Source organism: Artemia sp. Qi Xiang Cuo, chromosome 13 (genome assembly GCF_049724085.1).
Source record: "Artemia sp. Qi Xiang Cuo chromosome 13, ASM4972408v1, whole genome shotgun sequence".
Classification (NCBI taxonomy): domain Eukaryota; kingdom Metazoa; phylum Arthropoda; class Branchiopoda; order Anostraca; family Artemiidae; genus Artemia; species Artemia sp. Qi Xiang Cuo.
The window spans coordinates 40,646,552-40,667,189 of NC_142806.1; the positions used below are offsets into that span (position 1 = coordinate 40,646,552).

At 36.0% G+C, this 20,638-nt stretch overlaps 1 protein-coding gene across 3 annotated transcripts in view; it reads right to left on the minus strand.

The window, feature by feature from the left end:
* Nucleotides 1–20,638, minus strand: part of LOC148945279 (ATPase family gene 2 protein homolog A) — a 103,044-nt gene that overhangs the window by 53,644 nt on the left and 28,762 nt on the right. For all 3 annotated transcript variants that reach the window (XM_089098740.1, XM_089098738.1, XM_089098739.1), the window contains exons 5-7: nt 16,658–16,841; nt 9,388–9,877; nt 5,401–5,610 (exon numbers count right to left, since the gene is read on the minus strand). In XM_089098740.1, the coding sequence (XP_088954866.1) occupies nt 5,401–5,610; nt 9,388–9,877; nt 16,658–16,841 (884 nt within the window). The remainder of the gene's footprint in view (nt 1–5,400; nt 5,611–9,387; nt 9,878–16,657; nt 16,842–20,638) is intronic.

Sequence of the window (20,638 nt, forward strand, 5' to 3'; positions counted from 1 at the left end):
CAAAAAAACGATCTAGATGGGTCAAAAGTTTGTGAAAATTTATTAAGAGCCTTAATTTTTGAAAAAAAATTATGTGAGTAACGTAATTTTTATACAAATCAGTATTGCAATGACGTTGTCACACCTGTCCCACTTAGGTGGAAAATTGAAGATTTTCATACATGGAAATGTTTACATAAAATTGCTTAAAGAGCAAAAAACTGGTAATTGCAAAAATATTTCTATTTCGACAAAAGATTACAAAAAAAACAAAAACCTTAAAAAAGAAAATCAAAAGTTTGAAGCTTCGTAGAAATCATTGTTAGAAATCAATTTTTTTGAATAATCAAATACCTTTGGAAAGACAGTTGTATTAAACCGCAGATTTTAACCGTAGATAATTTGAGCCTCTTCTTGATTTCACAACGTCACCACAAGTTTGAGATAACCACCCTAGGAAATTATACGAATTCTTCCTTAAAGTTGTAAACTATTTGGATCGTTTTTGGGCCAAAAATGTCAATGTGCCAGTTTTAAGAAAAAAAACATTTTTAGTCGATTTCGAGACCGGGCCCCCACATGGCTACCCGGCAGGCTTGTATATATTGATTCTCATTGTCACTTATCTTCTTACTGCAGAAAATGTGAGCCTCTTCTTGATGTCATGGCGTCACCATAAATTCGATACAACACCACCCTTGGAAAAATACAAAATCTTCCTTAAAGTTGTGACCGTTTAGTTTAAGCGGCCAAAAATGTCAATATGCCAGTTAAGTTATGTGGCCAATTTCAAAGCCGGGCCCCGGCACTCGCCATTTGGTAGGCTTGTATACACGAGGCATGTTTTTTAAGGAAGTACCATTTTGGAATTAAAAAAAGACGTGCAAAGATATTGCAACAATTTTATTTTTACATGAAAGCCTGTACCTTAATCTGCTTTTCTGATTAATTTATGTGAATATTGAGGCACTTGTCATAACGTGGCACCAGTTTTTCAATACCCTTATTAAATTCTGCCGCCTGATTTGTATCACAACTGTTTTGAGTTCGTTATCGTCTTGAAGACGCTGACCACTCAGGTGTTTCTTCAAGTGCAGGAAAAAATGGTAGTCACTGGGCGCCAGATCAGGGCTGTATGGTGGATGATCTAGAGTTTCCCATTGAAAAGATTTGTTGAGATCTTTGGTCTGATTAGCCACATGTGGACGGGCATTGTTATGCAGCAAAACGATACCCTTACTCAAATTGCCACGTCTTTTGTTCTGGATTGCCTGACGCAGATTATTCAATGTCTCACAATAAGACGCTGCATTGATTGTCTCATTACGAGGCAAAAACTCCACTAGCAAAATTCCTTTTTTTGTCCCAAATTACTGTGCAGATGATTTTCCGGGCAGAAATTGTTTGCTCAAACTTCACTTTTTTGGGTGATGATGAATGTCGCCATTTCCATGGATTGTTGTTTTGATTCTGGTGTAACGAAGGCCAGCCATGTCACTCATAAAGTTTTGTCCGTAAATTTCACTGATCTCACGATGAATATCGATCAGTTTTACGCCTTTAGCACTAACAAATCGTATAACAGCCCGTACTTCACAATCGGCGGGATTCACGATTGTCGGAGGCATCTTAAACGCTCAGTAAACAACGTATACAATGAAGAATCAGACTGTAATGGCGTCAGTGCGTAGACAAGAGATGTAGGTAACCAGCACGCATGTGCAGAACGCCCACCGTAACGCTGCAGCGGCGGAATCACACAACGGTACTTATTCTGGTCTTCATTCTCGCCGCGAACAAAAAGCTCCTCCCACTTGTTTGTGCAGTTATGCATCAGTGTGTTTGCGTCACTGAATGAGAAATGGTTACAAAGTGCATTATTCGTAATAGCGAGTTTCCACTTATTTCCGATTGTTTCTTCCACTTATTTCCGATTGTTTCGCGTCCAAGAGAAATCTGACTTGTCTACCCGTGAAAAGATCTAATACCGCTTATGTTTCTACGTTCTTCGGAGCACTTGCACCTCGGTCCGGGTTTTTATAATGGGTGAGATAGGGAATGATCATACTGGTTAATTCTATAAACTGTCATTCTCGCTGTAAATAGCAACATTCAAACAAGTTACCTTTGTTTGCTACTCCTTCCTCATGCAAATCGAGGGCTCCCTAGGGAATACATCTAATGTTTAAGGTTCCCAACGACTTATAAGCCTGGCAGCGAAGCAACTGAGCTCCAGCACTGCTACGCGGCGGGCTTATTTATATGGATTATCATTGTCGCTCGTCTTCTAACCACAGGAATGTTAGCCTCTTGTTAATTTGACGACATCAACACAGGTTCGATATAACCACCCAGGGAAATTACACAAATTCGTCCTTTAAAATTGTGACCTATTTAGATCGTTTTTGTAGCCAGTTTGTGGATCCTTTGTCTGGCCACATCGAAATGTCTTGGCCACAAATAGCGGGCCGATACTGAATTGTATTGCTCACATGCTGAATAAAAACATATGTGATGTGACTGAATTGTACTGCTCTGGAGAACCGATGCGGCACCGAAATTTTCCATTTTTATTAATCATACAATTCACATTTGTATTTAAATTCCCACACGGATTATGAATCATCCACTTAAAGACAAATTCTCTTAAAAATGGATTGTTGGAATTTAAATTTCAGCTGAGATAAGATTATCCATTTCAACTGGATAATGAATTCGATCCTGAAGACTCAAGATCAATAGAAAATGCACATGTGGTAGTCCTCGTTTTTGAAATTCAATCGTATACACATATGCAGCCATCTTTCCAAGTATCTGATCATTATCAACATCATTGATTATATCGTCAAATTTAAGTTTAGCAGTTCGAGTATGAGATCGGGACGACCTTGAGAGGACTGTTCCATAATAATAGTTATCATCAAATATAATACTTGCTGCTTCTTTAAATTCGGGCAAATCAGGATTGCATCTCACGATTATAAAGAAATCTGGGGGTTTAAGGCGACGAACATTAGTCAAGGCGTCTTCAAAATGTTCAGCAAAGTAGCGTGTTGATCCGATGAATTATGACGGTAGTATAACTTTTTCACCAACAAATGCATAGGCTACTGTTTCGAGACTAAGTCTTTAAGAAGTCGTGTAACATCTACGTAGTTTTCAGCCATAATAGTTTTCTGGTTAAGTTTTATCCAATAAATACGATTAAACTCAACACGAATATCGGAATCGACGAGGTACTGTTGGAAAAGTCTTCCACCAAAATGCAAAGCATTAAAACAAATCCTACGCAGAGCGGGTGTTACAGCTTGCCCAGAAAGGCTTTTCACATGTTCAGGTCGAAAAGCGATACGTTTCCTTGCTAATTAAAGCCGTGTTATACGACGACTCATAAGGGGTTTGAAGTAGAAACCCCATGACAATCCTGAATTTCCAGCTGGATAAAACTTTGGGTAGGTAAGGGCTCCAAACGATGGTCGGTATTTTTTAAAATGACAAGATTTTTACAATGCTGTTTTACAACCATTTCATTTGGTAGAAAACTATGGTCAGCCTTAAGAGTAAGCAAAGCGCATACTTCATTACATGCAGGAGGCTTAAACCGTCTATAATCTACATCATCTGGCAAAGTAAAAACAAACTGCACGATTGGGGGTTGTTGTCCCAAAGAAGCAGCCAGTAGATTTGAATCATCCTCCACTTGTTGCCTTGTTTGTAGCCTTTGGCAGAGTCGTTCCAATCTCTCAATATTTCTTCCAAGAGGTTCATTAGATTATGAGAGATCTCACAATTTAAAGGATGTCCGAGACGTTCCTCAATAGCTTCATTGAGGTCTAAAGAGATATATTCCGACTATTTATGGTTCGATCATCGCTTACGCTGAATTAAGCTATAGGGAAACAAGAGCTCAAGTCTCGAATACGTTTACGAAACTCTTCAGAGAGCAAAAAACGTCCTAAAAAACGGCAATCCACTTCAATTGGAAAGTCAGGTAGTGACATTGCAATACGACCATCCAAGCAGCAATCTCCAAACAAATTACCTTCGTTTCCTACTCTTTCCTCAGGAAAAGGGAGGGCTCCACTATGAATACAAGCAACGTTGAAGGGTCCCAAAGACATATATATATCATTTACTGAGTTTATGGCATCTTTGTATGTATTTACTTGGTTTTGTGCCACACGTTGTTGGTAACGAAGATTACGACACCGCATATCTTCTAACCACGCGTGTCTTTGCTGTTCATTTTCATTTTTGATACGTTTTTGGATTTTGATTACTTCAGATACTTTAGCATACTCTATTGCTCTAGCCATCCCTATTACTGTATTCACAACTGATGATCTAAGTTGTCTAATCTTAAACCTGAATCCTTTTGGTAACCTAGACATAGGTTGCAAAGAATCAAAGTTTTTACAAAAAGCAACTGCAGTTTGACAATTTTTTGGCTTTCCTACACACATTGTGTTGGATGAATAAGATAAATATGTAACTAGATTTGGAATCTCGGCTTGACGTAACGAGTCACTTGAAGCAAGAGGAAAACCAAACTAACTTCAAAATTTTCAGGTATTTTTCTCGTTTAATTTAAAAAACTAAAATTATTGCTCACACACCATAAATATTTTTGCAGTTTGCAGTTAAATAAAATTATTTTATTTAAAACTTTCAGGAATTATTCTAGTTTCAGTTGACAAATCAGATTTTTTTTTGTTAAAAACACAGAAAAAATTACGCAATTACCAGTTTTTTGCTCTTTACGCAATTTAACGTCTTCTCATATTGAGTCTTTTCAAAAATATTTGATTATTAAGCAACTCCAATTTCTAACAGCCATTTCTACTAAGCTTCAAACTTTGGGTTTTATTTTTTAAGGTTTTTGAATTGATGTAATCCCTTTTTAAAATATACACAAATATTTTTACAATCACCAGTTTCTTGTTCTTTATAAAATTTAATGTCTTTTCATGCTGTAGTCTATTCAAAGATATTTGATTATGACAGTTTCTTTTTCCAAAATCAAGGTTTTTAACACATTTTCCCAGACTTCTGACTGGGAAATATATATATATATATATATATATATATATATATATTTTTTTATATATATATATATATATATATATATATATATATATATATATATATATATATATATATATATATATATATATATATATATATATATATATATATATATATATATATATATATATATATATATATATATATATATATATATATATATATATGTATATATATATGTATATATATATATATATATATATATATATACATATATATATATATATATATATATATATATATATATATATATATATATATATATATATATATATATATATATATATATATATATATATATATATATATATCAAACAATAGATTCATAAAACTTACTTTTATAGCAATAAAATTAAGTTCACTTTCAGTGGCTAGAGCCTTAGCAATCAAGGTTTTAGAGCATCCAGGAGGGCCAAACATAAGTAAACCCTTGGGAGAAGAAACGCCAAGTTTTTTTAACTTGTCCCCATGTTTAATTGGCCACTCAACAGCCTGTTTCAACTTTTCTTTCAATTTATCTTGACCTCCAACATCAGACCATCTGACCTGAAACGTCAAATAATAAGTAGACTAAAAAATCGGGGTTGTTTTTCTTGATAGTAGGGCAATCATATAACAGTACGCTTTGATTCAAATATATGTTTGTGGTGGCGTCGATAAAAGGAGCAGTTTCTTCCTTTTTTTCAAATTGCTCTTCTAAAATTCAATTTACAAAGCCTTTTGTGGCTTTTTCAGTAATTCCATGTACAATCATGTTTGCTTTTTTGTCGGGTCTTGGAGACCATTTTTAATTCAACTCAGTTCCTACAGTCTAGATTAATCAATCGCAAAGTGACTCAGGATCTGGAAATCCTGACCATAGCTTATGCCAAGAAAAATTCTGAACAATAAATAATTTGAGATAGAACAGAATACGCCAAAATAACTTATCTTTCCGTATTTTAACTTAAAACATCAGGTTATTTGTACTTGCTTAGTTCAATTGTCTTTCTTCTCAGAATATTAATCCCACTGTAAGTTGTTTCAAATTATTTGAGCAAAAGATGTAACTAACAAAGCTTACAATTTAAAAGTATAACATAAAATAAGAATTCAAAAAATTGGCAAAACACTAAGCAAAGAACTTTCCATTTAGAACTGAAACTAGATCTCTGGTGCCAAGGCCCGTAGAGTCTTGCAGCGATTGTAACCTATGCAGTGCAGACCAAATATGTCTCACAGGCAATATGCGTATGCTCTCGTATCATGTTTACACATGCGTTATGATTACTGGAAGTTATTATTCGTAAGGTCCCACGTGCAACTAGAAAACTTCGAAAATAAGTCATAAGTTATGTGTGTATGTAGTAAGCGTCAAATTCTGAATCTTGAGAATGTTAATGAACATTCTTAAAAAGGTTCATTTTGTAGCTTTTATTACTTAGTATACATTTCAATTTCGGATATAAAAGAGTGAACGTCGTACGAGTAAAATACAATAAACATAAAAATCAAATATTTTACAAAAATAAGAAAATTTAGGACTTCGGTTTCGAAATCAGGGTTTACGGTATTATTTCCCTAAAATTCATCAGAGATAAGGATATTTTGCTTGGATTTACGAAGAGGTAATATGAAGTTCTATCAGTATTCAAAGTTATTTGATTTCTATAAAGTTTAGTTTTGAAGCTACGAACATTTTACAAGGACAAGATGTAGGAGATTTTCAAAATCAAAATTTTAAAATAAAAAAAGTCAGAGAATGAATTTCATCTTTGGAATACTAGTGTCATCTTCAGTTCTTAGATTGACATTTGTCAAACAGCGTTGTTAATTATTTCTTTTACGTAGTCTAGAAAGAATTTACCTCTAGGATACCAAAAATGACAACTTGGAAATTACTTCAAAGCAAATTAAGCTATGTCGTACATGCCAAAAAGTTCGAGTAACCTTGTTTACTTTCCATAGTATCACTCGATTAAAATACTGCACGCATCAATTGAAAAAATTCTGAAAACATCCCAAAAACCGAACTTGGCATTTGAGTGAAACTTTTCCAAAATTATTTTCAACAAATCTAGAAGTAATGCGGTATTTTGCTCCACGGTTCTCAAAGATATATATTAATGTACTCCAGGAGTACAAAATAAAATTGTTCTGAAAAAAATTATTTCCCCAGCTAGTATGGTTTTATCTTGACACCATTTACAGCATAAAGAAAAAATGTCTTTTTTTTTCTGAAAAACTACTGAAAATTTTACAAACTTCACCAGAACTTTCCTGGTCTGCTTCACGATTATCATACACAGGAAAATTTTGATTTTGCGTGCTTCTTTTTCGAGTGATACAGGACCCCTTAGGAACATAATTGACTGGAATTTTATTTCATTCAATCCTACACCATAAAAGCTGTCAAGTGTTAGGAATTGAATGACTGAAACAAGCATAGTTACAATAAATAAGATGTCTAGTTTCTGTTTAGTTTGGTTTAGTTACGCTTGAATAAATTCAATTCTCTTTTGGCATTGAATGGGTGTATAAAAAGTCTGGAAAACTTATAAGTGACAAGTGGCGCTGGCATCTAGAAAACAAAACAATACCATCTAACTACGGGCTCCCCCAATATTTTCCCCAGCTATTCTAGGCCTAATTCGTACACACAATTTAAACTTTCAAAATTCCTGAAACAAAACTGATTAATTATCATTTAGAGTGATTTTTCATCTTTATTCCAATAACACAGCAAACTAATTATATCAATGATTTTTTTTTTTTTTTTTTAACGTAGTCGCCAGCCAGTGCACTGTAAATGATATTAGTAGTTTTAATCCAACCTATCCATGTTAAATTACCGAGAATCAACTTCTATAAGGTACCCATTGTCCTAGTCTATGGATTAACAACGATTGTTGACTAAAACGGTCCTTGGCAACACATAATTCATCAATAAGTTTGCCATCATGGGGAGGCAACTATAATGTGATGTTCAGGAGTGGGTTAATAATAAAGGCTAAAACTGTAAAAAGCCTGGATTCTATCATAGATTCAACACAACATTCTACTAATGCTAGAATATGGCTCTACATGGCTCTACTAATGCTAGGTTGCTAGGATGCTATTAGGCTAGAATATGCTAGAATATGGCTCTACTAATGCTAGAATATGGCTCTAAAAAGTGGGACAATGAGGATGCAATCAAAATGGAATCTGTTCATCAGGGAAATTATCATGATTTACTAAAAGTATACATTACTAAAGGTTACTAAAGGTATATATTTCTTTTGTACGTCCTTTGGTCGAGTACGCTTGTCCTGTCTGGCATCCTGGCCTCTCAATTGAAGCAACCAAAAAAATCAAAAATATTCAAAAAAGAGCCTTGAGGATTATTTATAAAGAAGGTAAGGTCCCATATTCCTACCTCCTTGAAACTTCAAAACTTGATACCCTCGAGTCCAGAAGAAAAATTTATGCCTCCGTTTTGGGAAGTCAGCACAAATAAACCCCCGTACTGAAAACCTCTTTCCTAGCCGCTACTCGCCCATAAGAAATCGCCACCTCCATATAGTGTCCCAAACCATCCCCATCCTTTCTGCCATACCCTTTTCTACCTTACGTTATAAAAAAAAAACTTTTATTCCCTTTCTTACAAATAAAATCAACCAAAATCATAACCCATAAAGTTTGCCAAAAATTTAAATTGCTTTGGATATATTATTTTTTAATTTTTGAATACTTGGTTACTTTATTTGTTAATCTTTTTATCTTTTCATATTATGAATATATGATCTATAAAATATTTTATGATTATGACCTATGTTTATGACTTTTGTATTTTCTGACTGTTACCTGTTGTGTTTTCGTTACAGTGGTAACTATGTGTTGTCATTGTTTTGTTTTGTTATTTTTTTTTTTTTTTTACTAAGAAGTGCAAATTCGGCCCACTAGGGTTTGTGATAGTTCTTTTGCCAATAAATATCTATCTAAAAATACCTATCTATCTATCATGATGTTGAAATTTTGGCTTAAATCGGGGGCAGAAATACTTTTGGCGCTTTCAGCTTTAAACCTGCCTAAATAGCCTGGGGATGTGGGGTTTCTCTAGAATAATGCGTTGGATCTCTCAAAGATACCTGCAGTCGATTTAGATAATCAAATGAGAATTGTACTACAGGACAAGAACACAAAACTGGGCAGGTCGGATTACTGAAATTGAAACAATAAGCTACAATAATTCATTTAAAATCCAAGATAGTGAAGAAATGAAGTTCAAATTAGGTTCGACCAGTAATGTTCTAACTGGTAAAAAAAAATACAAAATTAGTGCCCAAGTCAAAACAAACTTACATTAGGAACTTCAATCTGAACCTCGCGCAGAGCACTGGGCTTCACCTTCCTCAATGAAGCGTTCAAATCAGAAAAACACAAGGCACCGCCTCTTGATCTTGCATGCAAGAATCCCTCAGCAATTAGAGCATCAATATCACTTCCGACAAAACCATGCGTTGCACGTCCTAGTGACACAATTTCAGCATCAGTAATTTCACAGTCCATCTTCCTTAGTTTCTTCTCTAATATATTTACGCGATCTTCTACATTAGGAACTATTACTTCCAACTCCCGATCAAGCCTTCTAGGCCCTCTAATAGCTGGGTCAAGGTTGTCCATGCGATTTGTTGTTGCTATTATGAAACTGTTTGTTTCTGACGAATTCAGATCATCTAAGGCATTGATTAACGTTGCTAAGACGCGCCGTTCTTGATCACTGTTCATGTTACTATCATCTTGTCGAGAACACAACGAATCGATATTATCAAAGAGCAAAAGGGACGGAGCCCTGAAAAAAATCGCAATGTTGTTAATAGTGAGAAAAAAGACAAACATTATTGCCGATCGTCGACAGAAGCAAGATAAAATTGAAAAGCAATTCGTATTTTTTTACATTCTCGAGGTCTCTATACTTCAAATCAGTCAAAAAAAAATATTTTCAAGTATGTTCATGAGCCAAGTTCAAACAGTACCATTTGAAATATTCCGGCAGTTGCTGAAGGTCTTCAACACATTGCTGTTTCCTTTAATAACAAAAGTGAATCAAATCAACCTAGAGTAGCGATCGTCCTCATATTTCATTGGTAATTCATTATACTCACTAAATCAAATTGATCTTATAAATTCTTACTCATTTTACAAAGAAAAATCTCTTTTCTTGTCGTTCCCGGTTTAAATTTTCAACTTATATTTTTACCCTATCTTTTATTATACTTTTTCTTTATTGTTCACTATTGTCAGTGTACTGTTTTTTTTTGTTTTTTTTTGGTAAAATCTTATTCAACTGTGTGACCCTGTAATCTCAGCCAGAGGCGACCCAGCTCTAAATGGATACCTGGAGAAATCAGGGGAAAAATATGGGAAGCGTCAAATGATTTCCCCCCAACCACGCATTGCATTATCGGCCGAAGGCATTAAATCAGGAGATCTGTACCTGCCCAACACACACCATTGGTCAGCATGCGATTTTCTTTTTTTTAAGAACATCTTCTGTGTGGTCAATAAAATTATCACTCTCTCTTTGTCTGGTCAAGGCTAGGCAGTTTGGTTTTAGATCTTTTTTATTAGATTTAACATTTTTATATGAGGTTGGTTATTATTTGTTTGTTTTTTCCAGGGATGATCATATCGATAGCATCAGTGGTTGTAGAAGACGCGCCAGGGCTGAATCTGACAAAAATTTAAAATTCTAATCTCTTTTCTTAATTATTTGAAAAAAACTACGTTTTCTAAAGAGTTAAAGAGGCTGAGTTACAAGGTCGAACCTTAAAACGTACAGGGATTAGGAGGCACAGTTGGGGGGCTGCCGCCCCCAAACCCCCCGCTTTCGCAGCCTTGAAATAAAAAAAATTTCTTTTTTTAAAACTGAAAGTAAGGAGCGACATTAAATCTTAAAACGAACAGAAATTATTCCGTATATGAAAGAGGCTGTGCCCTCCTCAACGCCTCGCTCTTTACGCTAAAGTTTTTATTGTTTAAAAAAAAGAGTTGTGAGAAAGTCAAACTTTAGCGTAGAGAGCGAGGCGTTGAGGAGGGCACAGCCTCTTTCATATACGGAATAATTTCTGTTCGTTTTAAGATTTAATGTCACTCCTTACTTTCGGTTTAAAAAACTTTTTTTTTTATTTAAAGGCTGCGAAAGCGGGAGTTTGGGGGGCGGCAGCCCCCAACTGTGCCTCCTAATCCCTGTACGTTTTAAGGTTCGACCTTGTAACTCAGCCTCTTTAACTCTTTAGAAAACGTAGTTTTTTCAAATAATTTCTGCACGTTTTTGTACAGTTTATTACTTATTATTGCTTGACTAACTGTTAGCTGATCGTGTCAGGAGTTAAAGTTGGGGGGCTGCCGCCCCCAAACCCTCCGCTCTTGAAAATTCTTGTGTTAAGGCTTTTAATTCCTGAATACTCAAATCACGTCGTACAGGGTGCCTCCTAATCCCTGTACGTTTTAAGGTTCGAACTTGTGACTCAGCCTCTTTAACAGCCCCCCAACTGTGCCTCCTAATCCCTGTACGTTTTAAGGGTTGACCTTGTAACTCAGCCTCTTTAACTCTTTAGAAAACGTAGTTTTTTTCAAGTAATTTTAAAAAAAAGAGTTGTGAGAAAGTCAAACTTTAGCGTAAAGAGCGAGGCGTTGAGGAGGGCACAGCCCCTTTCATATACAGAAGCGGGGTTTGGGGGCGGCAGCCCCCAACTGCACCTCCTAATCCCTGTACGCTTTAAGGTTCGAACTTGTGACTCAGCCTCTTTAACAGCCCCCCAACTGTGCCTCCTAATCCCTGTACGTTTTAAGGGTCGACCTTGTAACTCAGCCTCTTTAACTCTTTAGAAAACGTAATTTTTTTCAAATAATTTGAAAAAGAAACTGAGTTTCTTTTTTAAAGTTTAAATTCAGTATATAAAAAACTTGCTCTGACGGTGAATCGAACCCGGTTTTTCCGCCTGACAGTCTGGAGTATCAACCGCTGGACTAAAGAGACACAATTGTAATTGTTTTTTAGTAAATGGAATCTATTTTCGACGCAAGCAAATTCCCACAAAACTTGATATTTGGTTTTTGGAAAACAGGGAAGGAGTGACCAGATTGAGCTGAAATTTCGAGGATAAACTCCCAGGCCCCAGGAAAGCTTATCCTCTAAATTTCAGCCCGATCAGAACAACGTTAAAGGGGGGTTGTGGTGGGAAAAATTAACATGGGCTATTATAGGAAAACGAGGTTTTTCGTAAATGTAAATTTGGGGGATAATGTTTTTGGTCTGAAAATATCAAAATGCCCTAACAGATCGAATTTTGCTTCGAATGAGTCCTCATTCACACCGACCAGTTGCCAACTGTGGCCTGTAGGCGTGGATAAGAAAAAAAAGAAATGATGATGAATTTTAAGTGGCTATATTTGGTTTTTTGAAAACAGGGAAGAACTGATCAGATTGAGCTAAAATTTAGAGGATAAGCTCCCGGGCCCGAGGAAAGCTTAACCTCTAAATTTCAGCCCAATCGGACAACGTTAAAAGGGGGCTGTGGTGGGAGGGTCGAAACTTCCGGCCCAGTTTACCCCATGAAGATAAAGTCGGAGGAGGATGAAATTTTGCAGGTTTCTTAGTTTGAGCTTGGGCTACAAAATGCGATTACCGCCGTCTCTCTGCGACCTCTAGGACCTGAAACCGCTTAACATTGTGGTGGGTCGCCTCTTTATAGAGGCACAAGTGTGCCTCCTTGAAAGGTTAGTTTTTTCATTGTTTCGGCTTAAAACTCATACTGCTAATTGGATTAACATTTATACAATTCATACTTTGTACCACTTTCATAAAAGTACCACTTTCTGCCATTATGTCCCTCAAAATATCTGAGCATCGTTGACATGTATTAGATTAATCATTTTAAAATAAATAATCGGTATATAATTTTTTCTTACTATACAGCTTCGAGAACGAAAGGCATTACTTGTTCGTGCTCAATTTCGTGCTCAATTTGATTAATAAAATTCTCAGGTTAAATGTTCTGGAAGACAACTGATAAATACAGTACTTGCAATATTGCCAGCTGGTTATATATTGCACTCTAAAATACTTTCGGTAAAGTAGTAGTGAAACTTTAGCCTAAAGCGTGAGGGAGGAAACTCCCTCCCCGCAAACACCATATTCGAGAAACCTTTTTGTTCATACTCAAATTGATCAATAAAATTCTCAGGTTAAATGTTCTGGAAGACAACTGATAAATACAGTACTTGCAATATTGCCAGCTGGCTATATATTGCACTCTAAAATACTTTCGGTAAAGTAGTAGTGAAACTTTAGCCTAAAGCGTGAGGGAGGAAACTCCCTCCCCGCAAACACCATATTCGAGAAACCTTTTTGTTCATACTCAAATTGATCAATAAAAATCTCAGGTTAAATGTTCTGGAAGGCAATTGATAGATACAACCTTTGCAATATTGCCAGCTGGCTATATATTGCACTCTAAAATACTTTCAGTAAAGTAGTAGTCACACTTTAGCATAAAGCGCGAAGGAGGAAAATCCCTCCTCTCAAACACCATAATCTATTTTCGTTCCAAGCATCATTGTCACTCTCTACTTCCACTTGGAAAAAGATGTTTTTCTTTCAGTGAATAAAGTAACAGCAGCACTTTAAAGCAATTTCTGGGATTATCAAAGTGAAGTTTCATTTCCTCCACAGTTGGAAGAATCTTGTTGACAGACAGGGGCATATTCAGTGGGGCCGCCCCCTCTCAACCCCAAGATTACTTATGGCACCCTTATTCCGTTTTTTACTCTATTTTTTAAGTAAACTTAGTAATTTGGTCAATTATTGGCAACCTTGCCACATAGCCCCCCCCCTTAGATTTTTCTCTAGATCCGCCTTTGTTGACAGATAACGCTTTCGCCAAGTAAAGTTTTTATATCTTGTCACTGAACACTCAGTATTGACAGCACTCACATCCAAAGAACAGTATTCATTGTTTCTGAGCTGCATAAAGGTCTTTTTTTGGTCAACTGACTCATGTTCAGGTTATCTGAAGTTTTTCACAAAAGTATTGGCTGGAAAAAATGTTGTATCCCTGCCAATGGCCTATCCTAATGTTCGAACAATTTACATACTACAACGACAACGAAGCACATTTTTGGCCAGTTTCAGTCCACATATTTTCAAAGTTTGATGTATTCTTAAAAGTCAAAGTCAAATATGAACAGAACAGTAAAATATAAACAAAATTGATACTATAAATTCCAGATCTCAAAAAGCAATTCAACGAGCCCCTGTTGAACAATTGGCTCTCTACAACAGATATATTTCAGTATTAAGTGCAACAGGTGACTTAAACCTCCAAAGTTCTTTGTAAAATAGAATACAGACAAATAATTTTGAGTTCTTATTGTGTTTTTTTTCTATAAGTATGTTATTAATCACTTTGTTCTTGGTTTAAGTGTGCACAAACCCGCTACTTCCATTTGATCAATATCCCGTTTTTCGATAGAATCAAACGTATTTTTAGAACATTTTAATAAAACTTATACTGTTCTTTTCTTGTTATGTTTGAAAGAAGAAATGTCCAATAATAAAAACCTCCTATTAAAAATAAACCCAAGATGGCCCTTAGGTGTTCTTTTAGATGGGCTGAATTATACTACTACTACTACTACTAACAACTCATCGCAGCACCAAGCCGCCTGAGGCCAACACAGCTACGCACGCTCCTCCTCCACCCCAATCTTTTCAAAGCCTCCCTTTTCACACCCGCCCACGAAGTTCCCATTTCCTTTAAATCTTTCTTTATGACATCCTCTCACCCCAGGCGGGGACGACCTGCTTTCCGCTTAGCCCTAGACGGTTCGCTGAAAAGAACAATCTTCGGCAATCTGTCATCCTTCATCCGCACAACGTGCCCTAGCCATCTGAACCTTTCTTTCATTATAGCCCTAGAGAGCGGTATTGAACTACATTTTTCGTATAGCCTATTGTTTGAGATACGGTCAGTCAGCCGGGTACCCAGAACAATCCTTAAGAAATTTCTCGGGAAAACATCTAGCAAATCTTCATTCGCTTTTCGGAGCGTCCATGCTTCAGAGCCATATTTGACCACTGTCATCACTGTAACTTCTAATATTCTAATCTTGGTTTGCAGACTTGTCTTCCTATTCTTCCAGACTTTTTTTAACTGTAAAAAACACCCTGAGCCTTGGCTATTCTACTTTTAACATCATCACTGCTCCCACCATCTTTACTAATAATACTACCAAGGTAAGTGAAGTTGCCCACCTGATCAACCTTTTCATTACTCAACGTCACCTTTTCATCTTCAGTTAATCCTAGCCCTAGTGACTTAGTCTTCCTAACATTAATTTTCAAACCAATTCTAGCACCCTGAACTCGCAAAACCTCTAAAACTTCCTTCATTTTGCTCACACTTTCATCTAGGATGCTTAAGTCATAAGCATAATCTAAGTCCAGGAGACTTTTTCCTCCCCATTTGATTCCGTGGTCACTGCCTTTCCTGTGCTGCTCAAGACAAAGCCCATCAGAATAATCCATATAAAAAGGGATAGAACCCAACCTTGCTTAATTTCTGATTTAATACGAAACCAGCTGCTAACCTCATTTCCTACCTTGACCGCAGCAGCGTTATTCTCGTACATAGCACTAATCAATTTAATGTATTTGTCTGGTATACCATACAAGGATAAAACCTTTACTAAAGCTCTGCTATCAACAGAAATCGAACGCTTGCTCATAATCTATAAAACTGAGTACCAAAGGTGTTTGACAACTCAGGCACTTCTCAATTATTAACCTGAAGAGTGAAAATTTGGTCGACACATCCTCTACCTTTCCTAAAACCGCACTTTTCTTCTCTTAAAACTTTGTCTACGGCATCTCTCAGTCTAAAAAGTATCATACTACTATGTAATTTACTACCTACAGAGACCAGACTAATGCCACGATAATTACCACACTCACTTTTATCACCTTTCTTATAAAGTGGCTTAAATAAGGTTTTCCTAAAATCGTTAGGTACTTCCCCTTTTTCAAAAAACATATTCATAATCTTCAGTAACTTATTTCTAACCTCAGAGCCCTCAGATACCACCCTATCAGCACCTGGAGCCTTATTATTTTTAATCCTTTTAGTACTGTTGCTAATTCTTCCTCACAAAACAAATCTTTCTTCACATCCAAGGTATCTCAAACTTTTTCATTTTCCTCTATATCTTTTTCTGCAACTCTATCTCGGTTAAGCAAATTCTCAAAATGTTCGGCCCATCTCTCTTTAGTTTTTTCCTTGTCGCTAATTGCGGCCCCATTCCTATCTTTAACTAGGCCAACTCCGGATTGACTACTCCCTCTCAATTTGTTAACATGCCAGTACAATATTTTACTATTATGCCGTCTAGCTGCATCTTTTAGATCTTCGGCAATTTTATCCATGGCCTCCACTAGGGCTTAATTATAAATTTGTATTCTATAAAAATAAAGTTTGTAACTCTTGCTGCCTAGTTTTTTCCGCCTGTTTCAAATTTTTCAAAGCGGATATGTTCTGTTTCAACAATAGAAACTATGTAGTCTTTACTGTACCTCCTTTTTGCTTCTTCAAATTTATCTCTTAATCTCCCTTCTGTTTCACCATAGAATTTGCTATATAATTCGGATCCACTTACTTCAACGAGACTCATGTTGAACTCGTTTGCCAGAGCCTTTGCAAGCATAGTTTTTCCACAGCCAGGTGGACCATAGAGTATCACAGATCTAACAGTGTATCCTAAAAAAGATAAAAATATACATTGATTTGAATGATTAGATATCGTTTTTGCTCAGTATACCTTTACATTTGAATGTCAAACACCAGACTAAGACACCAGGTTTTATATGTACGCAATAAATGGCTCTTCTTTCTTCTTTTTTAAGAATATATTTAAAGCACTTAAGTGTGATCGATTTTACACAAAAAGCGAATACAAAGAATTCAAAGTGAAAATTATTGGCGAGGTGATTGTTGTTGAGAAAATAATATTTCCATACGGAAACTCTACCATTACTTTCAAACTTTAGACAAATAAAATGGTGTCGAGATTACCTGTTAAATATTTTTTTTTAAAGAAGAGATCGCAGCATAAGCATTACCTTAGACCCTCCAGAGCCAGGAATTCTACATAGGACGTGTATGAAGCCTCGCCAGACATCTCGGAACTGAGCTGCAGCCTTGACATCTTCACACTGTGGTTGAAGAGACAGCTCCATACTTCTCAGGTCCCGGTCATACCGCCGTCGTAGGGTGTGTCTTGGTCAACCTCTTTTGTGTTTCCGCTCGTGGCACCACTCATATAATGTTTTTGGGAGTCGATCCTCTGGCATACGAAGGACGTGACCAAGGTGTCTATCTCCTACACATCAAGAGGTCACTAACTGATGGCTGACCGGTTCTCCAACGGACATCTATGCTGGTGACCTTTTCCTGCCGCGATATATTTCCTGCCGCGGATCCTTATAAGGCATATGCTCTCAAAAGCTAGGACACAGTTTTCCAGTTGGAAATTTGATTTCCAGAATTCGCTAGCATAAAGGAGGATGGACATCACATTGCTATTTAGGAGTACAAGCATGACAGTAGTATAGAAATATAGGCTCAACAGAGGGGATGTGGGTAGCCAAAAGGCAGTCCAAAGGGCTAACACCAAATTTTACAGGAAAGTAAAGAAAAGGAAGGAGGTATCTCTCAACCAAAATCCAGCATCTGATAGAAGTCAAATTTTAAGGACATAGAATAGAATAGAATTTTATTGAAAAAATTTCTATCACAGCATGGTTGCCGAATTTGAATTTTTCGTTAAAAAAGCACAAGTAAATATACATATATCATATCGATAGAACTTGACCGTCACGTCAGACATAATTCATTGTACAGAGTACATAAAAAAAGAAAAGAAAAAGAGTCAACATTTTAGTTAAGAAGCCAAAAATAAAAAGTGAATAGATAACAATAAAATTAATGACTAGATTTCCTGGTTATTAAAAAGCTCAACAAAACTCGGAAACAAAACTCTTGCGATATCTTTCATGTTTAGCGGGGATGGGAGTTAGCTTTGGAACTTTTTGGGTTTCTATACGGGACGGTCTATTGCGGGCGGGATGGTAAGGTTCGGGGGTGATGGAACGTAACTAGGGAACAGACAGGGTCATTACAACCAGATACCCCCTTTTTCAATTATATATTTTGAAGTTCAGAACTACTATGGCTTATCCATTTACCAAGATATCAGATTTCAGACAGCCCCGGTGATAGAGGCAAGCTCACTTACACAAGCTACATAAAAGCTTTCCTTCAGAAGAAACAATTTCGGCTTTGTATTGATAGCTATCGAGAAGCATAAGAGTGAAGGTCAGATATGGAAACAAAACTAGAATCATGGAACGAGCACTGGATAGACAATGAGAGGTACAGGGTAGATCTTCAGAGGCGCAGGAAGCAGAACTGGAGGCATAAAGTCATATGCACCTATGACAAGTACTGCATAGCTCTTGATCAACACGCACCAACACAGCCATTCCTAGGGTAGGGGGGGACAACAGAATTAGTTGCTCCGAGCATCGTTGTTTGGTTGCTCAGGCGCACTGTTTATAATTGAAACATTGTAATATTACGATTTTTTAATAAATTTTCTATGTCACATTCAGTCTAGTTTATTCTAGAATGGTCAGAGCTAGTAAAAACGGAAATATTTATGAAGCTGTTACAACAGGTATCACGATAAGTAATAATATATACAAGAATTTCAATTTTGAGCAATACCCAATTAAAAATCAGCTACGCCTCAATCCATTGTTTCTTTTTGTTTTCGGCATTTTCAATATTTATTATTATTATTTTTGAAGAATTGTTATTTTTCACAAATATAAAATAAATGGAATAACAAGAAGCGTGTTAGGTTTTCGACGCTGAGTTAAAAAAGAAGATAATATCGAACCAAAAGCTAATGACAGCGACTAATAGACACAAAAAGACAGTATTTATATAAAAAGAGATTTTAATTTTCAACTCTTCAAAATTGAAGAACGTAATTGTCAGCTAGACTCTGTTCTTCGACGAGCAACATACAGTTTTTGTAATATGGAAACTTATGATATTGTGAAGCCTACCCTCTCCAAACCTTGAAAAATTCCATACGAAAGGTATTAAAATCAGAATTGAGGAGCTAGTAAATTACAAATATCGACTTTAATTCCAAGAATTTTCTATGACCTTGACTCCAGTGTTGGAATTTTAGGAGAGCCAAGTCTGCTTCTTTTAGATTTCCAAGGCATAATACCGTCCCTGACTCTTATGTTTTAATTCCAAAATCAATTTCCTGCTTTTTACTAACTACAATTTTGTATTGGCAGTATCCCAACTCCTATTCCGTTAGGAGTAAATAAGAAACAACTCCAAATAAAAAGCCCATATTTCAATACACTAGAGTCCGGAAACTTGGCCCCTAAAATATATTTTTTTGAAGATCAGAATTTTTTTGGTTACTATGGGGTGTGGTCCGCTTTTTACTAGGTTACAGCTGGTGCTGCAACCATGATCACTTATATTTGTCTAAATAATTTTAGAAAGGGGTGAAAAATCCGATTACTGGAAAATCTCTCGTAATCCCCAAGAATATTTGTATTGTGTGCCTACACTTTTAATTTATAAGGCTTTTTTTTCTGGTAGGTCTTTCGATTCCGTAAACCAGAAACTTTTGCTTGCTTGTTAAATGGGCTGCACAATTAATATAAGTGCACTAACAATATACAAATGAACCAATCTTCTTTCAAATCCGAATTTATATTGATGAATTTACTTTCAAACGTTATTTTCAAGGACATCATTCTGTGTTGATGTTAATTAGAGACAGATGTACATGCTCAAAATATTTAACGTCTAGTGTTCTTAAATTCATCAGCCAAATGAATCTTTATGGTTTTGCAAAATTACTTATCCTATCTTGTTTTTTAGTTTTTTACTATTCTTCATAGTTCATACTTCCTATTTCGTGTCTTATGTATCTTAGCTGTTCAGTGCCTAAGCAGAGAGCTTCCACGATATCAGAAATTCTTTAGGTTTTGATTCTGCCAACTTCGTCTGCATGTTCAATTCATGTAACTTACCCTCGAACCATATGAAAAGAACTCCTTTTTTTCATAATTTTTTAGTATAGAAGACAATTATGACTTAATTTCTCTCGTATTGGGGAGGCCAAGGAATTTTTCTTCCATTTTTTAATGAAGATACAAAAGAACACTATGTTTCACAATCAACGGTAGGGGAGGGGGCATTTTTTTTCTTTCGTTTTTTCAATGAAGATAGCATTAAAGGGCATTTTCGAACTATCGGAGTCACAATTACCCCGCTACCCCCTCTCCACAATTGGCGCCCCTGTTTCAAAGAATAAAGCTATCTTATCGTAGAGCAGCATATAGTAAACTATACTATCTTATTGTAGGAAGGTTTTAATGTATCAACCTCCCCCCAAGTATGTTTTCATGGTCACGTTAAAAAGTTTTTCTTAGTATTTCTTTTAATGTTACATTTTT